The sequence below is a fragment of the Chanodichthys erythropterus genome, chromosome 15 (assembly GCF_024489055.1).
Source record: "Chanodichthys erythropterus isolate Z2021 chromosome 15, ASM2448905v1, whole genome shotgun sequence".
In the NCBI taxonomy this organism is placed as follows: Eukaryota; Metazoa; Chordata; class Actinopteri; order Cypriniformes; family Xenocyprididae; genus Chanodichthys; species Chanodichthys erythropterus.
Genome location: NC_090235.1, coordinates 29,860,262 through 29,883,502, shown reverse-complemented (window position 1 = coordinate 29,883,502; position 23,241 = coordinate 29,860,262). Strand labels below are relative to the sequence as shown.

Sequence of the window (23,241 nt, the reverse complement as noted above, 5' to 3'; positions counted from 1 at the left end):
AAACTATCTGTGTATTTAAAAAATATATTTAGCTACCACTTGTAGTACACTATGGGTTCAAATTTACTATTAGTATCTAAATACATTTTCTAAATTGGTTTTGATCCACTGCCTGTTTCGTGGTTGTCCTTGTTTCCTGGATTACCGTTTGTTTGAGATTCCTGCCTGGTGTTTGTTTTGGACTGCTTGCCTGCGTCTTGACCTTTTTTACCTGTTTTGGATTACATCTGTGGATTACCCCAATAAACTGCATTTGGATCCTCAACCTTCACGTCTCTGAGCAGTTATGTAACAGCATCTTACCTTGGAGCTGCAGTTGAAATAATGCATTTCTTTGACCTCTGTCCTTCTGGGTGCTATAAAGTTGAATGCATACAGAGTGGAAAGTGGTTTAGACTTTGCTTTGGACAAAATGTCCATTACAACAGTCGCACTTTTATCGCTGGAGAGCTGAGTTAAAATTTCTACAAACAGTGACAACTCTGTGTCTGCGGTTGGTAGGAAACTTCAGGAAAACTTCAGGTGTTTATACCCTTGGAAGAGATAAATAAATTATGCTTAAACAACAAAGCAGTTGACAAATGGACAAGCAAATGGAACAGGCATTTTTTTTTACATTTTAAAATGAGCATCTAACTTTTAATTTATTTGTTTATTTAACAATATTTTAATGCATGAGTTTACTGTTTTTAAAAAACTACTATGGAAGTCAGTGGTGCCCATCAACTGTTTGGTTACCAACATTCTTCAAAATGTAATCTTTTGTGTTCATTGAAAGAAATTAATAATTTAAGTGTCCCTTCCAACTTCACATCTCATCTGAATTCTAGTATACAATTTGTAAATACGACTTTTCTGTTAAAATATTGTTGTCTTAAAGATCCTTAAAGATGTCATATAGCCTATTATTGCAACAAAGATGTCATCCGGTTATATTTATAGGTGTGTTTGTACTTTGTAGGCAAACATGTACAGCATGTACAAATTTGTGGCGTGCATCTACCAGGAGGGGGCGGTGGAGGAACACATTTTACAAAACTGAAGAAAGACAAAGAGAAAATGAAAAAAAGGACAGAGCCAAATGTTAAAATCTTTCCAAACACTATAAAAACATCTAAGAGAAGTATTTCATACACAAAAATGTAACTCCCTAAAACTCTAAATAAAGATATTTTATTCCCCACTTTGGATGTACAGTGCTTAACTAATCTATAGTATATAATAAAATTTGTAGATGTAAAGCAATTATATTTACATACATAGTGTAGGTAATAGAAAGACAATGACAGAATTTAGTTCAGAGTCAGATGAAATGCTCTTACAGAAGGGGAAGTTCAAAGTCCTGATTGCTTAGTAATGCATTATGTTTAATGAAGTCAGTATACAATGTTGGGGGTAACGTAATCAGATTACTTTTTTAAGTAACTAGTAAAGTAACACATTACTTTTAGATTTACAACAAAATATTTTTCAAAAAGTAACACGTTTTCCCATTTATTGACTGACCTCTCCTGTCCCCATGTTTTGAGAAATCACATGTAAGATGTTACTTTTTTAGGGAGTAACTCAATATTGTAACGCACTTTTAAAAGTAACTTTCCCCAACACTGTCAGTATATTATACCTGCTTGCCTGTATATTTCATATACAACTTGCATTCATTGTTCCTTATGCATGTGTCTTGTGACTTCATGTTCTCTTCTCTTCCATTCTGTTTAATGATAATAAAAAATGTTAGATGAGCATCCAACTAAAACATTCCAAAAAATGTTCCATGAATGATGTAATAAAGTTTTGAGAATGTTTTTAAAGACTAATTAACTTTGAAGGAACGTTACAGGAAGAAAGTTTGTTCATAACTCTGAGAGAACCTTTTTTAGAATGTTAGCCAAAGTTCTAAGAACATTAAATGCGACTATAAAGCATAAAGATACTAAGATATTATAACATAATGATTTTCTGTAAGGCTGCTTTGAAACAATGTGTATTGTGAAAAGCACTATACAAAAAATGGACTTTGTGTCACAGGTGTGTGTAGGAATGCAGTTCCAAAACACAAAGCTTAATAATAAATCCACAAGGCATGCGAACAGGCAGGAACAAACATACTTAACATAATGGTGACCTGACAAATACTAAGTGAACAGCAGGAACTTAAATACACACTGATGATGAGCTAAATGACAAACAACTGTGATGATAGTTAGTGTCCATGGTAACAGATTAGTGGCGGGAAAATCAAACAAAGCAACACAGGAACTGAAGAATTAAAAACTAAAAGTACGTGAACAAAACTAAACTGAACATAATTGTGACACTTTGAAAAATAACACAGTAAGGATGTTTCATCAAAATTGTTCTCACAAACATTCATGCAAACATTCTGAAAAACAAATATTAATACCATCAAAAAGACATTCCAAGAACGTTGATATGATGTATATAATGTTATAAGAACATTCTAAACATTTTATAAAGAACATTTTGTTCCAGCATTTAACCTTTTTAAAAAAGTTAGTGAAAGTTGTGGGAACTTTCCCTGTTAGCTGGGAGTGAGGTTAAACATCATTACGGACTGTATCATTTCCTTAAAAGTTGGCATGTAGTTGTTGTGATTGCTTTTTTTTTGGTGCAGTTAGAGACTGGACCTAACTGCAACAACAACAACCACATTCACCAAACTCCATATTAAAGGAACACTCCACTTTTTTTGAAAATAGGCTCATTTTCCAACTCCCCTAGAGTTAAACAGTTGAGTTTTACCGTTTTCGAATCCATTCAGCCGATCTCCGGTTCTGGCGGTACCACTGTTAGCATAGCTTAGCATAGTTCATTGAATCTGATTAGACCGTTAGCATCTCGCTCAAAATGACCAAAGAGTTGTGATATTTTTCCTATTTAAAACTTGACTCTTCTGTAGTTAAATCGTGTACTAAGACCGACAGAAAATGAAAAGTTGCGATTTTCTAGGCTGATATGGCTAGGAACTATACTCTCATTCAGGCGTAATAATCAAGGAACTTTGCTGCCGTATCATGGCTGCAGCAGGCGCAATGATATTACGCAGCGTCTCTCACATACGTCTCCATGGTTGCAAGGCACGTTCCCTGTGCAAACAGGGGCTCACGGGCGCTACGTAATATCATTGCACTGCTGCAGCCATGGAACGGCAGCAAAGTTCCTTGATTATTACACCTGAATGAGAGTATAGTTCCTAGCCATATCAGCCTAGAAAATCGCAACTTTTCATTTTCTGTCGGTCTTAGTACACGATTTAACTACAGAAGAGTCAAGTTTTAAATAGGAAAAATATCAAAACTCTTTGGTCATTTTGAGCGAGATTCTAACGGTCTAATCAGATTCAATGAACTATGCTAAGCTATGCTAAAAGTGGTACCGCCAGAACCGGAGATCGGCTGAATGGATTCGAAAACGGTAAAACTCAACTGTTTAACTCTAGGGGAGTTGGAAAATGAGCCTATTTTCAAAAAAAGTGGAGTGTTCCTTTAAATAAAACACATCTCTGTGTAACAACAATCTAATAGGCACAAAAGGGATAATCCAACAATGTCATCAATCAGCAAAAGTGAAAATCAGGTTTTACGACCTTAGAAAAGCTCTGTGTATGGCTCTGCATACACTCAAGCTATAAGAGAGATAAAAAAAAGACTTGGGATAAGACAGGTCAGGTGAGCTAAGGAAGACAAATAACAGTGATTTCAATTTTTATTAAAATTAATTAATTTAAAACATATTATTTAAAAAATAGAGAAAAATCACACTTGTTTTTTTAAACAACACCTTTTCCATGATCAGCCCATCAATGCCTTTCTTCATTGGTCACTGTACAAGTCAATTTTCACAAAGGAGATGGATTCAAAATAGTCTTTCTGGTCTTTCTCGAAGATGACATAGATGTATTTATGATCCTCAATTTCATTGCCTTTAAGTGATGTCATGCAAGAGTATCCACTTGGCCCCGCCCAGAGCTTCAGAGTATCTGTCCCCCATGATTTGCCGTGATTCAGAGACCAGCGAAGTGTGAGGTTCACTCCTAAAGAAAACACCAATCACAGTTGCTTATAGCCATATTTACAAGCATGAATATAATATTATTCATGCTGCTCTCTTATGGCACACACAAAACCACAGACATCAAAACAGACTCAGAAGGCAAAACGATAGATAAGAAACAAAATATTACAGTATTAAGGCTTGTGTAAATACGTAGTGATATATTATTATTATTATTATTATTTTATTGAGCCAATAGAAGTCTTTTAAACAATCCCAGGTGTAAATTTATTGTATTGAATTAATTATTAAGACATCTGACTCTAGTGTGGCAGTAGAGGTGAAGTGATGAAGGACAATGTGCAGTACTATCCATAATGTGCAGTACTGTGGAACTCCAGGACCAGAACCACAAAATGAAAATTTACTGATTATTTACGCACCCCAAGACCATCCAAGATGTATATGAATATGAATTTCTTTCCTCGCCAGAAGAAAAATTAAGGTTTTGGAGAAAAACATTCCAGGATTTTTCTCCATCTAATGCAAGTGAATGGTGCTCAATGTAGACCATTTTTGATGGTCCAAAATCCATATTTAAGCAGCTTCAAAGACTCCACGCAACCCCAGCCAATGAATAAGAGTCTTCTCTAGCGAAACAATCAGTCATTTTCGGAAAAAAATGATTTTAACAGTTTTTAACTACAAATGCTCGCCTTGGTCCAGCTCTGTAAAACTCATTCTTGTTGTGACATATGAATGTTTGGAAGGTCCAAACTGTATCAGGAGCTGCTGATACACTTCAAAAATGATTTACGTTGAGCACCATTCACTTGCATTAGATGGAGAAAAATCCTGGAATGTTTTCCTCCAAAACCTAGTTTCTCATCAGCTGAGGAAAGAAAGTCATATACATCATGGATGGTTTTGGGGTGAGTAAAAAATCAAAAAATAGTTTGGGTAAACTATTTCTTTAATTTCTTATATCATCATGCTTTTAGAGTTGGCTGGGTTGGTGAATTGTTATTGTTACGCACATTGATCACGATGCTGCTGTCATCCAGCTCCACTGGCTTTGATGAAACACAAGACAGAAGTTTGAAGTTTTTCGAAATTCGTCTGATTTACAGTAGTTTGTATGCACAAAGTTCTTCATACATGACACTCATCTGGTTCAAAGTCAAGGTTGTTTTTGGGCTGGTTGTATGGAATACTCTTCAGTTCAGCTCCGTATCTCCATGTGTTTCCATGATCATCACTCAGAATACAAAACACTCCATCTCCAGCGATGCTGCCATGGCCACACACCACCAGACGCCCAATAGCAGGTGGATGATGTTTCTGTTAGTACCATTAACAAAACATGGTAAGAGATTTTGAATAATCATTTAATGAATCTCTATGACTGGAAGAAAAGTAAACCTCAGATTTGAATTAATATTTTCCAAAGTCAATTCATGTGGTATCAGTTATTTAAAAAAAAAACCCCACTCTTAAGCAGCAAGAAAAAAAGCGATATTACGATCAGGCCCGGATTAAGAACACGTTGGGCCCTGGGGCTATAGCAACACCAAGGGCCCCCTTTCATATGATTGCCAAGCCACAGTGTCTTGTAACACAAGATTTTTTTTTTTTTAATTATTATTTTTATATTTTTTCAAATTTCATTTTATCAAATCATTTTATATAAGCACACTAAACATTCCATGCTATTTAACATATTTTAAAATATATTTAACATATAAAATATTTTACATATTTTAAAATTGTATTGCATATATTGCTGACACAATAATTCTTTCCTCTGATTAGCACAAAATAAACTATTTTGAAGAATGTGGGTAACCAAACAGTTGATGGTCCCCAGTGATTTCCACATTATATATTTTTTTTTCCTACTATGGAAATGAATGGGGACCAGCAACTGTTTAGTTACCCACATTCTTCAAAATATTTTCTTTTGTGTTCAACAGAAGAAAGAAACTCATTCAGGTTTAAAACAACTTGAAAGTGAGTATGTGATGACAGGATTTTAATTTTTGGGTGAACTATTCCTTTAAAGTAATAGTTCACTTTTAAATAAACTTTTCCTGATAATTTACTCACCCCCATGTCATCCAAGATGTCCATTTCTTTCTTCAGTCGAAAATAAATTAAAGTTTTTGATGAAAACATTCTAGGATTTTGTCCTTATAGTGGACTTGAATGGACACCAAATGATTAAAAGGTCAAAATTAGTTTCACTGCAGCTTTTCAAATTGTTCTACATTATCCCAGATGAAGAAATAAGGGTCTTATGTAGTGAAACCATCGCTCATTTTCTGAAAAAATGGAAAATTATATAAGTTTTAACCTTAAATGGTCATCTTGAACTAGCTCCCTTCTTCTTCTTCTCTATTAGAATTCCAGCAGTAGACGCTGCTAAGTGTATTACTGCCCTCCTCAGGTCAAAGTTTTAACTAATTTTTATATGCAATATGCTAGTTCAATAGTATATAACAATTAGTTCAAACTTTGACCTGTGGAGGGCAGTAATACGGAATCCAAATAGAGGAGAAGAAGAAGAGAGCTAGTTCAAGATGAGCATTTAAGGTTAAAACTTATATAATTTTCCATCTTTTTCAGAAAATGAGCGATGGTTTCACTAGATAAGACCCTTATTTCTCATCTGGGATCATCTAGAACAATTTATAGCTGCAGTAAAACTAATTTTGACCTTCAATCGGTGCCCATTCAAGTCCACTATAAGGAGAAAAATCCTGGAATGTTTTCATCAAAAACTTTAATTTCTTTTCGACTGAAGAAAGAAAGAAAGACATGGAAATCTTGGATGACATGGGGGTGAGTAAATTATCAGGAAAAGTTTATTTAAAAGTGAACTAATCCTTTAAGGACAAGGGTCCGCATGCTAACTATTAGGATGCTGTCACTTTAAGACCTGCACGCGTCCGATTTTCTCAACTCACTTCAGACATAACCAACTGTGTTTATGTAAACCTTTTGTGTATTTGACAGTATTATAGGGCAATCAGACGCGAAAGCTGAAGTCCAGTAGTCACGTGCAGTTTGACAGGCTTGTGTGCACGCTTCGGGTGTATGGGGTCAGAAAAAGCGCATCTCAGAACAGCACACGAATGACATGTTTAACTGGCAGGGCTTTAAAGCACATGCAAATAAAGAACTTTTGTGATTGCGAATAAGTGCAGTGTCCCGTGAGCAGGGGCGTAGCAGCCATTTTAAAAGTGGGGGGGACAGCTGTATGGTGATGTGACCCAAAGCTGATATTCATAATAATAAATTCTAAATAGAATACCAATTGGCATTTTACAGCACCCTAGTGGCAATTTTGGGAATATGCCATGATAGCTTACAGGAACCTATTTTTGTGAAATCATCCTCAAAATTTTAAAATACTGCAGGACTTTGAGACCAATGTGAGACCATCTATACTTTATTTAGATAAAGATATTTTATGATATTTAAAATATTTCAGTTACACTACATTTGAACAATAACTATTCTTACTTCTTAATAGTTGTGTTAAATGAGTATACAGATTACATCTACAGTAATTTTATACAGCATACATTTTATGAAAATATATCAATAAAACCTAAAAAAATATATATTTACAAGTTTTTAATATTTTCATGATCGAAGTGAGATTTTTAAACAAAACTTCCAAACTGAATTATACATTAATATACATTAATTAATATAATTATAATTATACATTAATTAATACAGTAGTTAACACTATTGGACCACACAGCCTTTATACATAAAACTAATTTTATTTAACAGTTTGAACATAAAATAGAAAATGTTATCTTTTTTTTCTAGCGATTATCGTTGATTTGATTACACAGATCCTATTTAAACTGAGCTGACCTAGACAATGACGTCTCTGCATTCAATAATAAAATGCCTTAAACTGGAAATTCAGTGTTTAATCGTGTCATTATAAATTACTTTATTCTCCTATTTGATACTGTTCAGTGCTTTGACACAATCTGTATTATTAAAAGCACTATATAAATAAAGGTGATTGATTTAAATTAAATTGAATTAAATTGATGTGTAATTCCTTAAAATTTTGGCAAGCAGTTCCAATTAAGAAAACACTGCCTTAAAATAGTCAATCTGCTCTTTTTATACAAATCTCACCTGTACACATTCTGGAGAGGTTGAGCAACTGTCCCCTCTCTCTGTCAGTGACGTCACAGCCTGCCTTTCCTACAGACCAGTTAGGACATAAAGTAGAATATTTACATAAAGTATAAAAATATATATATTTTAAATTTGATAAAGTATTTTAAGATATTCGGTGCAAAACAATTTTGATTTCTTGTGAAAGGATAATTCTACTCCGCATGAGCAGCACGTAGGCAACAAAAGACAGAAGAAACCAATAATTTGTTACGTCTCATTTAGCAGACGCTTTATACAAAGCGACAAGTAGGAGAGCATTTAACACACTGAATCCGGCGCGACGTGACGAGGTCCATACGGGTTCTGTTGTCTTTTGACGTTACAGTAACCGTTAGTTTAAATCATAACATGAAAACTTTATCGCGTGATTCGTGTCATCGCGACATACTGTAACATACTTACAGTGTGTGTTTGAAAAAAGGATGTAATCGTCCTTTGCTTTTTTCTGGGGTGCATTTTATCCCAGACGGCCTAATAGCAAAGTGAATGAACGAACGAAAACTCACAACAGCAACAAGAGATTTGAAGCTCATAGCAGACGCGCCCAAGAGATGATTCGCTCTGTGATTGGCTGAATGTTAGTTCACTCAAATCTAAGTAACAAATCAGAGAACACTGCCGGTGGCGGAAATATTCACGCTGGATACAAAAAAAATAAAAAATAGCAGGGGTCAGAATCACCTGTTTCTAAAAGTGCGGGGGACGTGTCCCCCCCGTCCCCCCCGGTTGCTACGCCCCTGCCCGTGAGTAACTCTACCGCTGTGTTAACATGTGATGTGAATGTGTCGAGGTCGAGTTGTACGGATGGAGGCACCAGAACTGCAACTGATAGAATGTGCTTCAAAGGCAGATAGTGGAGACAAGTCACTCGACATTGGTGTTCGTCAAAAAACAGTAGGAAAGTTAATTCAGGGTTTTTACACGGGTGATGATGATGATGGGAGAAAAACACTGACATTCTGAATTCAAACGGCAATAAAAATCAACCGACTCGTCCCTGTAAATGTTGAAAACACCTTACATTTTCATGAGAAACAATTACCATCCGAATAGGGCTTAGCTCGTAATAAAAATAATAACTTGATGCAGCTGCTATCTCACCTTTTTCAACGTGTAAAGCACGCAGATCGGCGACGGTGTCGGTGGGTGAAGATAATTGTGAGCTGCCGCTGCACGCGGGGTCTTCCACTGGCTCGGATGTTTTATGTGAACCGAAGCAGTTAGTTCGTTTTGGAATTTTTGCTGTAAGACTAGCATCCCTTTTCTACCTTTCAAGCTTATTTTTCCTTTTTTTGCGCACCACTATCACTTTTTTTTATCATTTTGAACACCAGCGAGGCTGAACAAGCAATAAAGGCCAAATTTCTAGTCTACATGCGATAGCGTAACGCAAAGAGGCGTTTCCCGATGTCATGGCACGAATTGTAAAGTGATTTTGATTGGACGGTGATTTATCAGTCAGGCACATTTTCCAATCATTTTTTCTTGTTATTTTATTAGACACAAATCAACCACCTTTGACTTGTCAATCTCATTTCCTCCAGCCAATCACGGGCCCCCTCTACCCGCGGGCCCTGGGGCTTCAGCCCCACCTAGCCCTTATGTTAATCCGGCCCTGATTACGATGTTTTTTATGCCACATAGACTAGGTGTGGTTCAGTATCTTGGCATTTATGCTAAATCAAAAGTTGATACAAAACACTGAATTTGCATAATAGATCTGCATAACGTAAGGGAGACAGATAATACTACTAATAACTGATATTTTACGCAGATATGAGTCAGCTTTAATAAAGCAGAGATTAACAAACTAACAACAAACTATGTATTATCAGCATTTAAAACTTAAATCTCTCTCTCTCTCTCTCTCTCTCTCTATATATATATATATATATTGCAACTGAGCATCTGTTGCAAGAATTCATGTAATCAGAGATGCCCTCTTTATCATTTGGATATCATTAGTAATAATAATCAGCTATTGAATTATACAATCAATGCATTACATACATTTTAATAGTCAAATTATGCACTGATGCATTTTTGCACTTATAAATACATATTAAAGCTGCAGTCCGCAACTTTTTTTGTGTTAAAAATGTACAAAAATGATATAATGAGAATATACAACATGAATCCATTTTCCAAACTGTGTTTTTGTCTTATCCTGAATCATTATGGTACACTTATAATAAGTGTTTATATTCTGACTATTTTTAAACCAGACTGGTAGGACTCGCCGCAGAGTATCACAGTAACTGCGTGACTCGCCATAGACAAACACGGAGAAAAGTAGCTCCGGCTACAATGTTCTTCCGCAAGACGCGTGCAGGGCCAAAAAAACGCTAGAGGGCCAAAAATCGCGGACAGCAGATTACTTCACATATACTTCACATCACACTGCCTGCACTGCCAAGGTGTATTGAATAGCAGCACTAAAATGGAAATAAAATAAATTACAGCAAAATAGAAATAATATAAAAAAAAAAAACAACCAATGAAAATGACGAAAGCACATAATAAAATGTACACTAAAATAAAAAAAGCTATTTCAAAATATTATTAAATACTATAATATTGTATAAATAATACTAAAAGAACACTGACACATTATTGTCAGATACTAACACTCAAAAAAATATTAGTCTGATTTTAAGATTTTCACATTTGGCAATATGGTAGAATAAGTCCCACCTTCTAAATAAGAGCCAATCGCTGACTGGTAAAGTCATTGCATCACTGCAGCAGCCATTAGAAGCTCTGGTTCCAACAGAAACACTCAGACGTGCGCTTTCTATAGAGATGCGCACTTAGGACTGCGCAGGCACATTAGCTTGAAAAATGCCATTTTTTTGTCATGATTTGAGATTTTAGAATCAAAATTTACAAGACCGTTGTTGTCAGATTTCACTGATGACTTCAAATATGAAATTTAATCGAAAGCTTGGCGAACAGCTTTGGAGAATTTGATGTTTCCCCATTTAAAGAGATAGGAGCTGCACTTGCATGCCGGAGAGGCATTTCAAAGATGGCAGCCGAGTGAAATGACTTGTCTTAAAGGGACTTTGACAGAGGTCACTTTCAAACCAAGCAGCTTTCTGTTGGTCAACATGGTGAATTGGAATGACCATCTTGAACCTGTGAGGGGAAATATTTTGCACTCACAAGAAATTCCAAAGCGTGCAAATTCTTATTGAAATGACTGTATTTCATCCAAGAAATTTGTCCGAACAATGATAAATGTGACCACATCTTAAAAGGCCAGCATTTAGCCAAAATATGATGCTGGAAAGTATGTATCAAAAGTATCCATGGCTAAAATATGAGTCTATGGGAGGTGTAAGTATATGGAAATGAGGAACTCAGAGATGAAAGTGCATCTTAGTGGAACACCTGTATACCAAAGCCAGGTCCAGGAGCAAAACTCTTGATCCCCAGTTGAGGGTTGAGGTTTCGTGGGGCGCTCCAGGTGAATCCATCATCCAGGCTCTTCACCATCATGGTGCTGTAGGGTTTGCAATGGTGACGGTGGAAGCACAACGAGTACACGAGTATCACGGCACCAGTTTCCTCATCCACAACTACCGAACCTAGGTTCAGCCCATCTGCTAGAGAACCATCGTCCACTATGAATGCAGTGGGAGACCAGGTGGCGCCTGAGAACGTGTCAGTAGAAAGTGATAGTAGGAGAAAGAAAGGGAAAACAGAATTTTTAAGTTCAGAACATCAAGTGAGCTACTAAACTGGACAACTCAATCTACCACACCTCTGTCTGTGGAGCGTCTTAAAGCTATGAACTTGGCTCCGATATCTTTGGAGGACATCTTCCGGGCCTCTGCAAAAGCCAGCAGACTCAACTGAGAAGTGAAAGTGAGCAGGGGAATCCTGTAGGTGTGAACTTCTCCAGTTTGACTACCGACCCAGAGCAGCTGCTCATCAACCACAGCAGGATTGATCTGTATATGTGAAAAGACAAAAAAACACAAAAGGATAAAGGTTAGACGAGGCAATTTGTGTTTTTACTCCAGTGAACATGAAGCTTTACTGTTGAAAGACGGGTTTTGTGTAGGCACATACCAATGATTCTTGACTATAATTAACATTTCAAGATTTTTTCCTCAGGAAAATATTCAGATAATCAGAATTCACAAACATTTTCCTCATTTAAGACAATTTTTGAACAAAGTGGCCTAAACAATACACAAAACCATTGTTAGAGAAAACACTTATGTTTTCACCACGTAATAAAAAATAAATAGGCTACAAATAAATCACAAAGTTATTGCGATTTTTTTTCTAGCAATCCCGAGTAAATAAATCGCAATTTCGCAACTCTGACTACGTGGACTTTTGACACAAAGATTTAGTTATCGATAGCCAATAACACAGATAGCACATAAATACTGTCACCTGTCATTTATAGGCGAATCGTCATAGTTATGATAAACAAAATCGCAGATATTACCTTTTCATTTCGCGCAAATGAGCACAGCACAGTCAGAAGCAAAATCCACAAGAGTCCCATACATGACGGTAACTTTTGTCAAGTCATGTGCACTATTAACTACTGTAATTTTACCTTTATACCAGCCTATTTATAAAACACAAGTGCGCGTGCGAAATCATTCAGCCCGACGACTTAAAATACATAAGAACGGGTTTAACAGACCGGTTCACTTTGCTGAGATAGCATAAGCTAGTCATTTGAAATGAAAATCAATGACAGATACACCTTTAGTCCTTATTTAAGTAACTTAACTTGAACACCATTAGACACAAAAACAATGCCAAATATGGAAATATAGGCACATTCAGCATTCAATTACATTCAATTAATGAATAGACTAGATTTCAGCTTCATCCATTAAACTGTCAACTTTGACAAAATAACTATTTTGCAGGCCTACAAGTGCAGTGGACCTTTTCTTTTTCTGGTGTTAGTTACTAATAAGACCCGCTTAAAAATGAGGGAAATTATAATTATTATTATTATAAAAAAAAAAAAAAAACTCACTTTGTATTTGAGTGATATTTGACATGACAGTGACAGAAAATATGAACAATTATGAATCAAACTAATTTTGTTCTTCAGGATTAAGGCTGATTTGTTGGAATAATGGCTGCTGAAAATTCAGTTTTGTCATAACAGGAATAAATTACATTTTTAAATATAGTAAAATAGAGCACAGCTATTTTAAATTGTAACAATATTTCACAATATTACAGTATATCTGTATTTTAAGTCAATGCAATTTCACTGCATTTTTAATAAATACAGCTTTGGTAAACCTAAGAGACTTCTCTAAAAAATCTTAAATTTGAAACTTTTGAATGGTAGCGTACCTGTGTATTTTTTCTGCTTTTTCTTATATATTAATTTCTAGGAGTTGAGTTATGGTCTGAGGACAGGTGGAGGGAGTGGGGTATTAATTAAATGGTACATTTGTGTTAAGAACATTCGATCATGTGATTAATTAGGGCCCAAGCGAAAATTCGCGCAGGGCCCTCTTGTTCTTCTAAGGATTATTATTATTATTATTATTTATTTTTTTTTTTTTTTTTTTTTTTCCGTCTTCCGGGGCTTTTTGGGGGCCTTAACATGCTCAAAAACTCTTGAAAATTGGCACACACATTGGAATCCGCGGCCATTAGGACGCCGGAGAGGCTGGTACCCGGGCGTGGCAGGGGGGCTCGACAGCGCCCCCTTGAAAAAAGTCTGAAAATTTGGTCCATATATTAAACATGCTTGCACGTATTAGTATGAAACTCGGTACACATATAGACCTCATCGGGCCGAACAACTTTCGCGCTCTAAGTTAATCGCCACGCCAACAGGAAGTCAGCTATTAAGGGTTGTTTGAAAAACGCATGCTCTGGAATTTGATATACTCCTCCTAGACGATTAATCCGATCGCCACCAAACTCGGTCAGCATGAAGTCAAGACACTGATGATTAAAAATTGCCAGGGGATTTTTGATATCTCGAACGGTTTTGGCCGTGGCGAGGCAACGGAATTTATGGCGAGAAAAAGGAAACAGGAAATGTGTTATAACGTCTTAATACATATATTGATCTTTATGAAACTTCACGAGTGTGTTCGTTATAGGAGTCTGATCACATGGATGTGACTATTGTGAGTCAAAGTTATAGCGCCACCAACTGGCAGCAGGAAGTGTATCACTTTTTGAAATGTTTTGAGATCACCCTCTTATTTTTACCTGATTTGCTTCAAACTTCATCAGTGTAATGTCAATACACTGCAGATGTAGAACCTATGACAGGATTTTTGATATTTGAAATATTGTTGCCATGGCAACAGGTCAAACTGTAATAATATTCTTGAGTGTTTTTGAGGCTCTTAACATGCTTCAAATTGCATGAAACTCGACACACACATCAATATTGTCAACCAGTAGACATGGACAAAGCCATAGAAATGGGCGTGGTGGAGGGCTCAGTAGCGCCACCTTTTGACAAAAGTGGGGGTTAGTTTTTCCTACAGTCACCAAACTCGGTACACATATTATTCTCATCAAGCCGGACAATTTTCTAATTTACATTCATTAGCTCCGACCAACAGGAAGTCAGCTATTTTGGTTTGAATGTTAATTTTTTGAAAAAACAGGCTATGAATTTTATACTACTACTCCTACAGGGTTTATCCAATTTACACCAAGCTTTTTTTAACTTGTTGCGAACACATTGAAGTTGTTTAATTGCAAACGGATTTTGGATATCTCAAACGGTTTGGCCGTGGCGAGGCAACGAATTTATGGCGAGAAAAGGGAAACAGGAAATGTGTTATAACTTCTGCATACATTGATTGATGTTTATGAAACTTCAGGAGTGTGTTGGTTCTAGTAGTCTGATCACATGGATGTAACTATTGTGAGTCAAAGTTATAGCGCCACCAAATGGCAGCAAGAAGTGTATCACTTTTAAAATGCTTTGAGATCACCCTCTTATTTTTACCTGATTTGCTTCAAACTTCATCAGTGTAATGTCAATACACAGCAGATGTAGACCTATGACAGGATTTTTGATATTTGAAATATTGTTGCCATGGCAACAGGTCAAACTGTAATAATATTCTTGAGTGTTTTTGAGGCTCTTAACATGCTTCAAATTGCATGAAACTCGACACACACATCAATATTGTCAACCAGTAGACATGGACAAAGCCATAGAAATGGGCGTGGTGGAGGGGCTCAGTAGCGCCACCTTTTGTCAAAAGTGGGGGGGTTAGTTTTTCCTACAGTCACCAAACTCGGTACACATATTATTCTCATCAAGCCGGACAATTTTCTAATTTACATTCATTAGCTCCGACCAACAGGAAGTCAGCTATTTTGGTTTGAATGTTAATTTTTTGAAAAAACAGGCTATGAATTTTATACTACTACTCCTACAGGGTTTATCCAATTTACACCAAGCTTTTTTTAACTTGTTGCTAACACATTGAAGTTGTTTAATTGCAAACGGATTTTGGATATCTCAAACGGTTTGGCCGTGGCGAGGCAACGAATTTATGGCAAGAAAAGGGAAACAAAGTGTTATAACTTCTGCATACATTAATTGATTTTGATGAAACTTTGGCTTAGTCTTCGTTGTACAAGGCTGATCACATGGATTTGACTATTGTGATTCAAAGTCATAGCGCCACCAACTGGAAGCAGAAAATGTGTCACTTTCAGCATACATTGAGATCACCCTCTTATTTTTACCTGATTTGCTTCAAAATTCATCAGAATAATGTTAAAACTTGGCACATGTAATCCTTTGAAAATGGGCAGGGAGGAGGGGCTCTATAACGGCACCTTGTAGTGCAGTAAATGTGGAGTGAATTTGACATAGTCCTTTGATGTTTAACCGTTTTAAGTGCCTATTGCCCGCTGTGCACAGTTGCCCTGAAGCCACCGGGGTGGCGGTGCCACCGGGCTTGGGCCCGCCATCGCTGCTCGCAGCTATATTTTCAAGTTGGAATTGTTGCCATCTTAAAACAAAATGGCAGGCAAAGCTGTGTTCTTATGTATTTTATATGAAAATAACTAAATTAAACAATGAGTTGCTGTATCAAAATAGAAAAATTTATTGAACAATGAAAGATGTCCCTATGTAATCCAGCAAATCAAGAGAAATGTCAAATGTTTTAGTATCAAATTTAAAAGAGTGAAAGCCTTTCAGCTGACTTCCAACATGTACTACGCTCACAGTAGGATGTTACTAAAATAAATGCCTGTCATTTATAAATACAACATCTGTGGCCACAAAAGTGCCAGACTGGGTAAACAAAACCATAACCTGAAGAACATCAATAACATAGTTGGATATTAAGTGGGTTTTCCGACTTCACAGTTGTATAATGTGGAGAAAACACTGCTTGCTTAGAGTGTCTATGTGTCTCAAACCCTTGTGTCTTCCAGTTTATGTCAGTAACATCAGAGGCCTTCATCAATTTAAGCAAAACCAGGGACTGGAGAAACACCTAAAGGTAATTAAAACAAATCACATTTCTTTATTTAAAGGTACTCTATGTAACTTTTGGCACTCTAGTGGTTAATAAACAAAACTGAAACATCTCTCTGATCACGTATACGATGGGTCACACAGGTACTGGGCTACTCCGCAGCGGTTGTCGTCCCGCTCGGTCTAAAATAGAAGAAATATAAACCCTTATTGTAGGCAGTGAATCAGGATAAGACAAAAACACAGTTTGGAAGATGGATTCACAATGTACTCACACATTATATAAATTTTGAACTAAAAAAAAAATTACATAGTGTACCTTTAAAACATGATTTCAAGACTTGCAAATCAATCACTGTTATACAGTAAAAAAAAAAAAATAAAAAAATAAAAAATTTACGATTGTTGTAGCTTCATGAAGATTTACTTCTTTTACATTATTGCAACCCACATTTAAAAAAAAAAAACTTAAAGAAAAAAATAAAAGGATTTGTAAGACAAACATAACCTGAGCGGTTTAAAAACCATCAAATAGTCTCAAACATGTGCAACCCATGTGCAGTTCACCAACTGCACAAAGGAATGAAGAACACTTTCATCAAGACGCTTACATTGTAGAGATTTGTTAAATTGGAGTTAAAATTACCAGTAGTTGTAGTTCATTACTGTATTTATCAATCTTACAATGAAGCAGGATATCTTGATTCTTTCTGGAGTGGAATTCATATCAAAGCAGTGCATAGTACAGATGGCAAAATCCCAAATGTGATGTAGAGAAATGTAAAAATTATTGTGCATCAGGCTGATATCTTGATTTTCTCAAAAAAGTCCATTTTAAAAGTCCTAAATATCCCTTTTCTTGGCTTTTCCACCTGTATGCTATTTCCCTCCATACAGATGCACTTTGGCAAAAGAGATGGTCTCCCAGTAATCTTTATGGCCCTTTTCATAAATGACGAAGATGTATTTGTTGTCCTCGGGAGAATCTCCTTTGAAGGACGTCATAGTCGAATAACCGCTTGGCCCCGCCCAGATCTGGACTGCCTCCTTTTCCCATGACTTCCCATCAGTGAAAGACCAGCGAAGAGTTAGATTGACCCCTGTGCAAGAAAACAGAAGTGAATGTTCCATGAAGAATTAACTTTGATATTTCCAAGTAAGACTTTGTGAACTGCTCTTCCTCACTGTGCTGAGTGCTGGATGGGTTGCTGAAGTACATCACTCCTTGTTTCTGCAGGGCACCGGCTGCAACGACAGGGTCAATCAACGTTTTGTCAAATACCAGCTCCTCCACAGGCAGAGACTCGCCTCCGTCCAAACTCCGCACTATTATTCGACAGCGGCAGTGGTAGTTGTTCTGGTTGCGTACATTGATGACTATGCTTCCGTCCTCTAGTTCCACTGGCTGTTAAGGCAGATGTAAGGGAGAGAATGTGTCAAGTCAAACAGGAAGTCAAGTGGAGCAGCTGTTTAATATCAAGGCTACACTGTAAAAAAAAGAATACAGTACAGTAAAACACCCGTTTATTGGTTAACTGTTAGCTACCTTACCATATACAGTGAAAAACTGTATGGTTTAACATTTCTATATATCTATTTATATATGTAGTGTTTCTTGAGTAAATAAAATGCCATACATATTCACACAGCCAGTTATTTACCCTTACATTGCAAACAAGCAGAGATGGACCAAAATGTGGCACTTGGCGACGAAATTAATGACCATATAATTTATGGTGACAAATTGGTGTAAAATTATATTCCCAGAAGTCCCTGCTTTACAATTCACATATAATTACATTTTATTTAAATTGTTCTTTTTTATTTTTGTCATCAGCAATGTACATTAGGTTCTATTTTCCTTTTTTTAGTGAATGTTTATTGCATTATTTAGTCATATGTTTTACCCTGATGGCGTTTTGTCTTTGTGTGTATGAAACTGTACACCACCTATATATGAATATTGGCCATGTTTTATGGTCAGGCAACATATGATGAACTCTGATTCATTGTGGCTTTATAACCACCTATATAATTATGGTCCTTTGTTTAAAATATTCACAGCGAAAAACTGAAACCACATGACAGCTAGCAATGAAAGTACCACTGCTGAATCTATGTGTAGTCTATAGCCCCTTTTACACATACAGTCTTTACTGGTAAATTACTGATAAGAGATCATGTGTGAACAGGGCCTTTTCAAAAATACTGGTAAATCGGTTCTGACAATTTACCAGTAAGGGATGTTGTAACATTACCGGTAAATTGCCGGTATGATGCTGTGTGTGAACACAGAATGAAGGTTACCGTTATGAGCATGTACGAAGTCAGAATGCGCCGACATAAGAAGTGTGCTTTGGACCAGTCATAAAGTTCTTATGGAGTTGACATGATTACTCTGTGCTGTTAACAGTAAGCTCCGCTGCTTTTTAATAGTTTTTCTATGTAAATATGCGCTAGAAGGACATCTTTGACCGTTGTGCCACATCTCGCAGATTTTTCCCATGCCGTTGCTAGTGTGAACAGCACATGACTGCATTTTCAAGCTAAACAAAATGTGTCCACACTGCAACAATGCTAGCATGCACTGCATATCTGACTAATGAAAAAGAACACTTATAGAGGGCAGTAGAGGCGTGTCCTACAGAAAGCAAACAATATAGAGTACCCCAGGGATGACGTGTTTTTGCAGGCCAACCCGGACGGGTTCCCTCGATTGAAAGCCTATGCATTTTTCCCATAGATTTTTGGAAAATCGCAGAAAATAAGCTCTGTGTTTAACAAAGGGTTATGACACTTACACGTTTTGTCTATCAAGATAATCTTTACAAGTTAACACAACATTTATAGATTTTGAAGCTTAAATAAGGTCGTCAGATATAAAAGGCTAACAGTAGGCTATAAACGGACTACAGCACACCATGGTCGCGGATCAACGTCGTCACCACCAAGCTTCCTCAAACTTTATTTAGAAAACAACTTTATTTATAAAAATGCTTGCTGATTATGATCTGTGCTGTGTATGAATACTTATCCACTTTTTCATGAGAAATGCTGTCCAAATGTCCCGTTTTTAATGATGACGTCTAAAGTCCCCGCCAAAGGAAGTAGTCCCTTTTAGCAATTTGTTAGCAACCGCCGATTTTAAGACATAGTAAAAGTTTTAAAAAAATCACAAGTGGGTTATAACTGGTGTGTTTTATGTCATAGATCAAAACGTGAAAGTATTTAGAGGCTTTGTTAACCACAGACCTTATTTCAGGTGATTTAGCAAAAACCTATTAAAAAAACCATAGACTTTATGGTGTTGGAACCGGAAGTCCTAAAATGCTAACTCGCTTCTGGGTTTTGCCTACAAAAATGCATCATCCCTGAGGCCAGGGGCGTAGTTTGTGGGGGGGATGGGGGGGGAGGTAACCCCCCCCCCCCCAATATTCAAATGCTTCAGTTACAACTCCCCCAATATTTAAACATGAAAATCACAGTAGATCAAATGAAAAATATGTAGAATTCATTTATTTTGTAACAATAATTTTGTTTCTATTCAAATATGAGTTTGTCATAATAAATTAGACAAAAATACTCTCCCCCTCCATTGAACCGATTGGTAACGCCCAACCAATGCGCGTTGCTCTTTCACCAGAACAAGGCGAGTAGTGCTGTACTGTTTGAATGAGAGAGCGCGGGTAGCACCAAAAATGAAGAGAACCGCTGCCCAGCCAACTATATTAAACCGCTGGTCCATTAAAAAGAATAAAGCATGTACTGAGAAGGAGGTATGAGAATGTTGTGTAATACACTCATATTTTAGCTAGCTAATCCATTGCAATGTAGCTATAACTATCAGTGTAACTGTAACCAGTTACCAAAACATCCGTGTGTTTTGTTAGTTCATTTTTCAATACTGTCTGTAATGATCAATGACAAAAGTATTCACATCGGTGTTTATTTTCTTCCTAAATTAATCTTACTTTTGAACGAATTGGCTGAATGAACGATTTAAGTGACTCACTCAATAAAACAGCGAATCGCTGCCGCCTACTGGCGGTTTCAATATTTAACAATTTCTTTCTTTTTAGAATCACAAAGTTATGTTAGAATTGATGAATGATTAGCCTATACATAAATTTCATAAAGTTATGAAGGATAGATAGATAGATAGATAGATAGATAGATAGATAGATAGATAGATAGATAGATAGATAGATAGATAATCCAATAACGCTACACATAAAACAGATTATTATTTTTTAATAATAATAATTTAAAAAAAATAAAAAAAACAGGCAGCATACGTTCAACCCTCCCAATGTTGAAACCAAATCTACGCCCTTGCCTGAGGCACTCTATTGGTAGTTAGTTTCAGCGATTCTCAACCAAGTGGCCCACTAGGAAACTTCCAAGGGGCCTCAAGATGATTTAGAATTATTTAAAATAAGACAAAACAAGCATTTTTATTTAATTTATCTCGCTCAACAACTTAAAAGTTAAAAAGATGTGGAATAAACTTATAAAATCATAAAATTCCAATATATACATTTAACTAGTTATGCCAAGCTCTACATTAAAAGAAGTGGAAATTATAAGTACAAAATATTTTTAAAAATCCTTCTCAAATCCTTATCCAGTAAATCACAAACAACTGGAAAAATCATAGGGCCTATAAGTATTGTTTTGGTCAATGGGAGGCCTTGGAGTCAAAAAGCTTCAGATGTCCAGATTCAATGAAATACCCTAATAATATAGTAACACTTCAGTCATATATTTTCATACAGTGTATTGAGATAAGTTGTGTAATATTACCTGACACTCATCCGGGTTGAAGTCCAGGTCTTGTTTAGGCTGGTTGTAAGGGATGCTCTTCAGAGCAGCTCCATATCTCCAGGATTTACCATGATCATCACTCAGGATACAGAAGACCCCATCACCAGCAATAGATCCATGGCCACACACCACCAATCGGCCCACATTGGGAGGATAACGTTTCTGTGAGCACAGGCATATTGATGAACTAAAAGCATATAAAATGCTTGTGAGCAGAAAAAAACTAAAAAAGGGCCATGTCAGCTTACTTGTTCTCCTTTGTAAACTAATGCTTAACCACATACACAATAAAATGTAGTTTTATATAACCCCAGTAGTCACAAAAACATCATAAACAACGGGAAGTCGTAAAATCACGTTTTCATTAGAAGGAGGAACAGAAAGCAGACAGTGCTAACCACACCTGTATTCCAAAGCCAGGCCCCGGAGCAAAGCTCTTCACCCCCAGCTCAATGGACAGGTTTCGTGGGGCGCTCCAGGTGAACCCGTCATCCACGCTCTGCACCATCATAGTGCTGGAGGGGTTGCAATGGTAACGGTGAAAACACAGAGAGTAGATGAGTATCACAGCACCAGTCTCCTCATCCACAACCACAGAACCAAGATTCAGCCCATCTGCTAGAGAACCATCGTCCACTATGAATGCGGTGGGAGACCAGGTGGCACCTTAGAAATACAAGAAAGAGATTGGAATTCAATTTCATCTAAAGCAATAGCCATTTATGACTCAATTATGAAGCATTTCAGGAGTGAGCCGGTGAAAGCAGATGATCCACCTCTGTCTGTGGAGCGTCTCAGTGCGATGAACTTCGCCCCAACGTCACCAGAGGACATTTTTCTGGCCTCAGAGAACGCCAGCAGACTACCACGTACTGTGAAGGTTAGCAGAGGGATCCTGAAAGTGTTGACCTGACCGGCTCCACCGCCAACCCATAGCAACTGCTCCTCATATATCAGTGGGTCAATCTGTGAGAAGCATGGAGAATTACAAAAATAAAACAAAGGGATGAAGAAATCCTTTAAAAGTGACCTTTGAACTTTTTAACATGACAATAGCCCCTAAAAATGCACCACTTTTCAAATTAGTTCACAGTACCTCTGTAAAGATGTGTATGCAAAAAATAAACTTGGCTAATTTGGTAAAGTGGGTTAATGTATATCTGATTGACTGTGATGTAAAAAAAAAAATGTACATAGATTTTGACTGGGATTTAGATACAAAACGGAAGGAAATATTTACTAGATCTGTAGGAAAAATGTAAATATAATTACGTTTCATGAGTTCTCTTAACTAGCACAACAGAACAGTGCAAAAGTGAAAACAAATTTTCTCTTGGTGAAAACCCACAGTGCTTTAAATCATGCACCACTGTCTGCAACATAAATCTTTAGTCAAATTACTCTTCAGTCTGCATATACATGTTATAGTCGAACAAAGGAACAGCATGTATTTAAGATCCCTACTAATATAAAATTAGTTTTAGGACAGGACATCATCATGTGACAGACAGTCATGTACTGTATTTACCTGAGACTTGTCCGCACGCGCACAGGAAAGCGCTGCAATCCCAAGTATAATCCCAAATTGTCGAATAAAATCCATTGCAATGATAAAGCCTGCGACAAAGGCGCAGATACCACGTGAAGAGAAGCGAGAATTTCTTGATTAAGGTTTTTATTTATTTGTGAATCCTGAAGTATCGACACATTACAACAACAAGCGA

General features: G+C 36.7%; 2 protein-coding genes across 2 annotated transcripts; both read right to left on the bottom strand.

Moving 5' to 3' along the window:
• Positions 1 to 5,166: 5,166 nt before the first annotated feature.
• On the bottom strand, positions 5,167 to 12,800 carry LOC137037921 (sialidase-1-like). The gene is made up of 4 exons (XM_067412332.1): positions 12,692 to 12,800; positions 11,993 to 12,182; positions 11,620 to 11,882; positions 5,167 to 5,355 (listed from the first exon to the last, which is right to left on the bottom strand). The coding sequence occupies exons 1-4, from the start codon at positions 12,749 to 12,751 to the stop codon at positions 5,167 to 5,169; spliced, it is 702 nt and encodes a 233-aa protein (XP_067268433.1). The 5' UTR covers positions 12,752 to 12,800.
• A 3,499-nt stretch (positions 12,801 to 16,299) lies between these two features.
• neu1 (neuraminidase 1) lies at positions 16,300 to 23,241 on the bottom strand. Its single transcript, XM_067411446.1, has 6 exons — positions 23,046 to 23,241; positions 22,294 to 22,483; positions 21,921 to 22,183; positions 21,497 to 21,679; positions 17,879 to 18,098; positions 16,300 to 17,793 (listed from the first exon to the last, which is right to left on the bottom strand). Exons 1-6 carry the CDS (start codon positions 23,118 to 23,120, stop codon positions 17,573 to 17,575), a joined length of 1,152 nt encoding a protein of 383 aa, XP_067267547.1. The 5' UTR covers positions 23,121 to 23,241; the 3' UTR covers positions 16,300 to 17,572.

Coding starts and splice junctions, on each gene's coding strand:
- LOC137037921 (XM_067412332.1), bottom strand. CDS start 12,751: ATGGGACTCTTGTGGATTTTGCTTCTGACTGTGCTGTGCTCATTTGCG. Junction 12,183..12,691: donor CATTTGCGCGAAATGAAAAG/GTAATATCTGCG, acceptor TCACATATACAG/ATCAATCCTGCTGTGGTTGA. Junction 11,883..11,992: donor AAGACGCTCCACAGACAGAG/GTGTGGTAGATT, acceptor ACACGTTCTCAG/GCGCCACCTGGTCTCCCACT.
- neu1 (XM_067411446.1), bottom strand. CDS start 23,120: ATGGATTTTATTCGACAATTTGGGATTATACTTGGGATTGCAGCGCTT. Junction 21,680..21,920: donor GGCCTGGCTTTGGAATACAG/GTGTGGTTAGCA, acceptor CTGTGCTCACAG/AAACGTTATCCTCCCAATGT. Junction 18,099..21,496: donor TCAACCCGGATGAGTGTCAG/GTAATATTACAC, acceptor CTGCCTTAACAG/CCAGTGGAACTAGAGGACGG.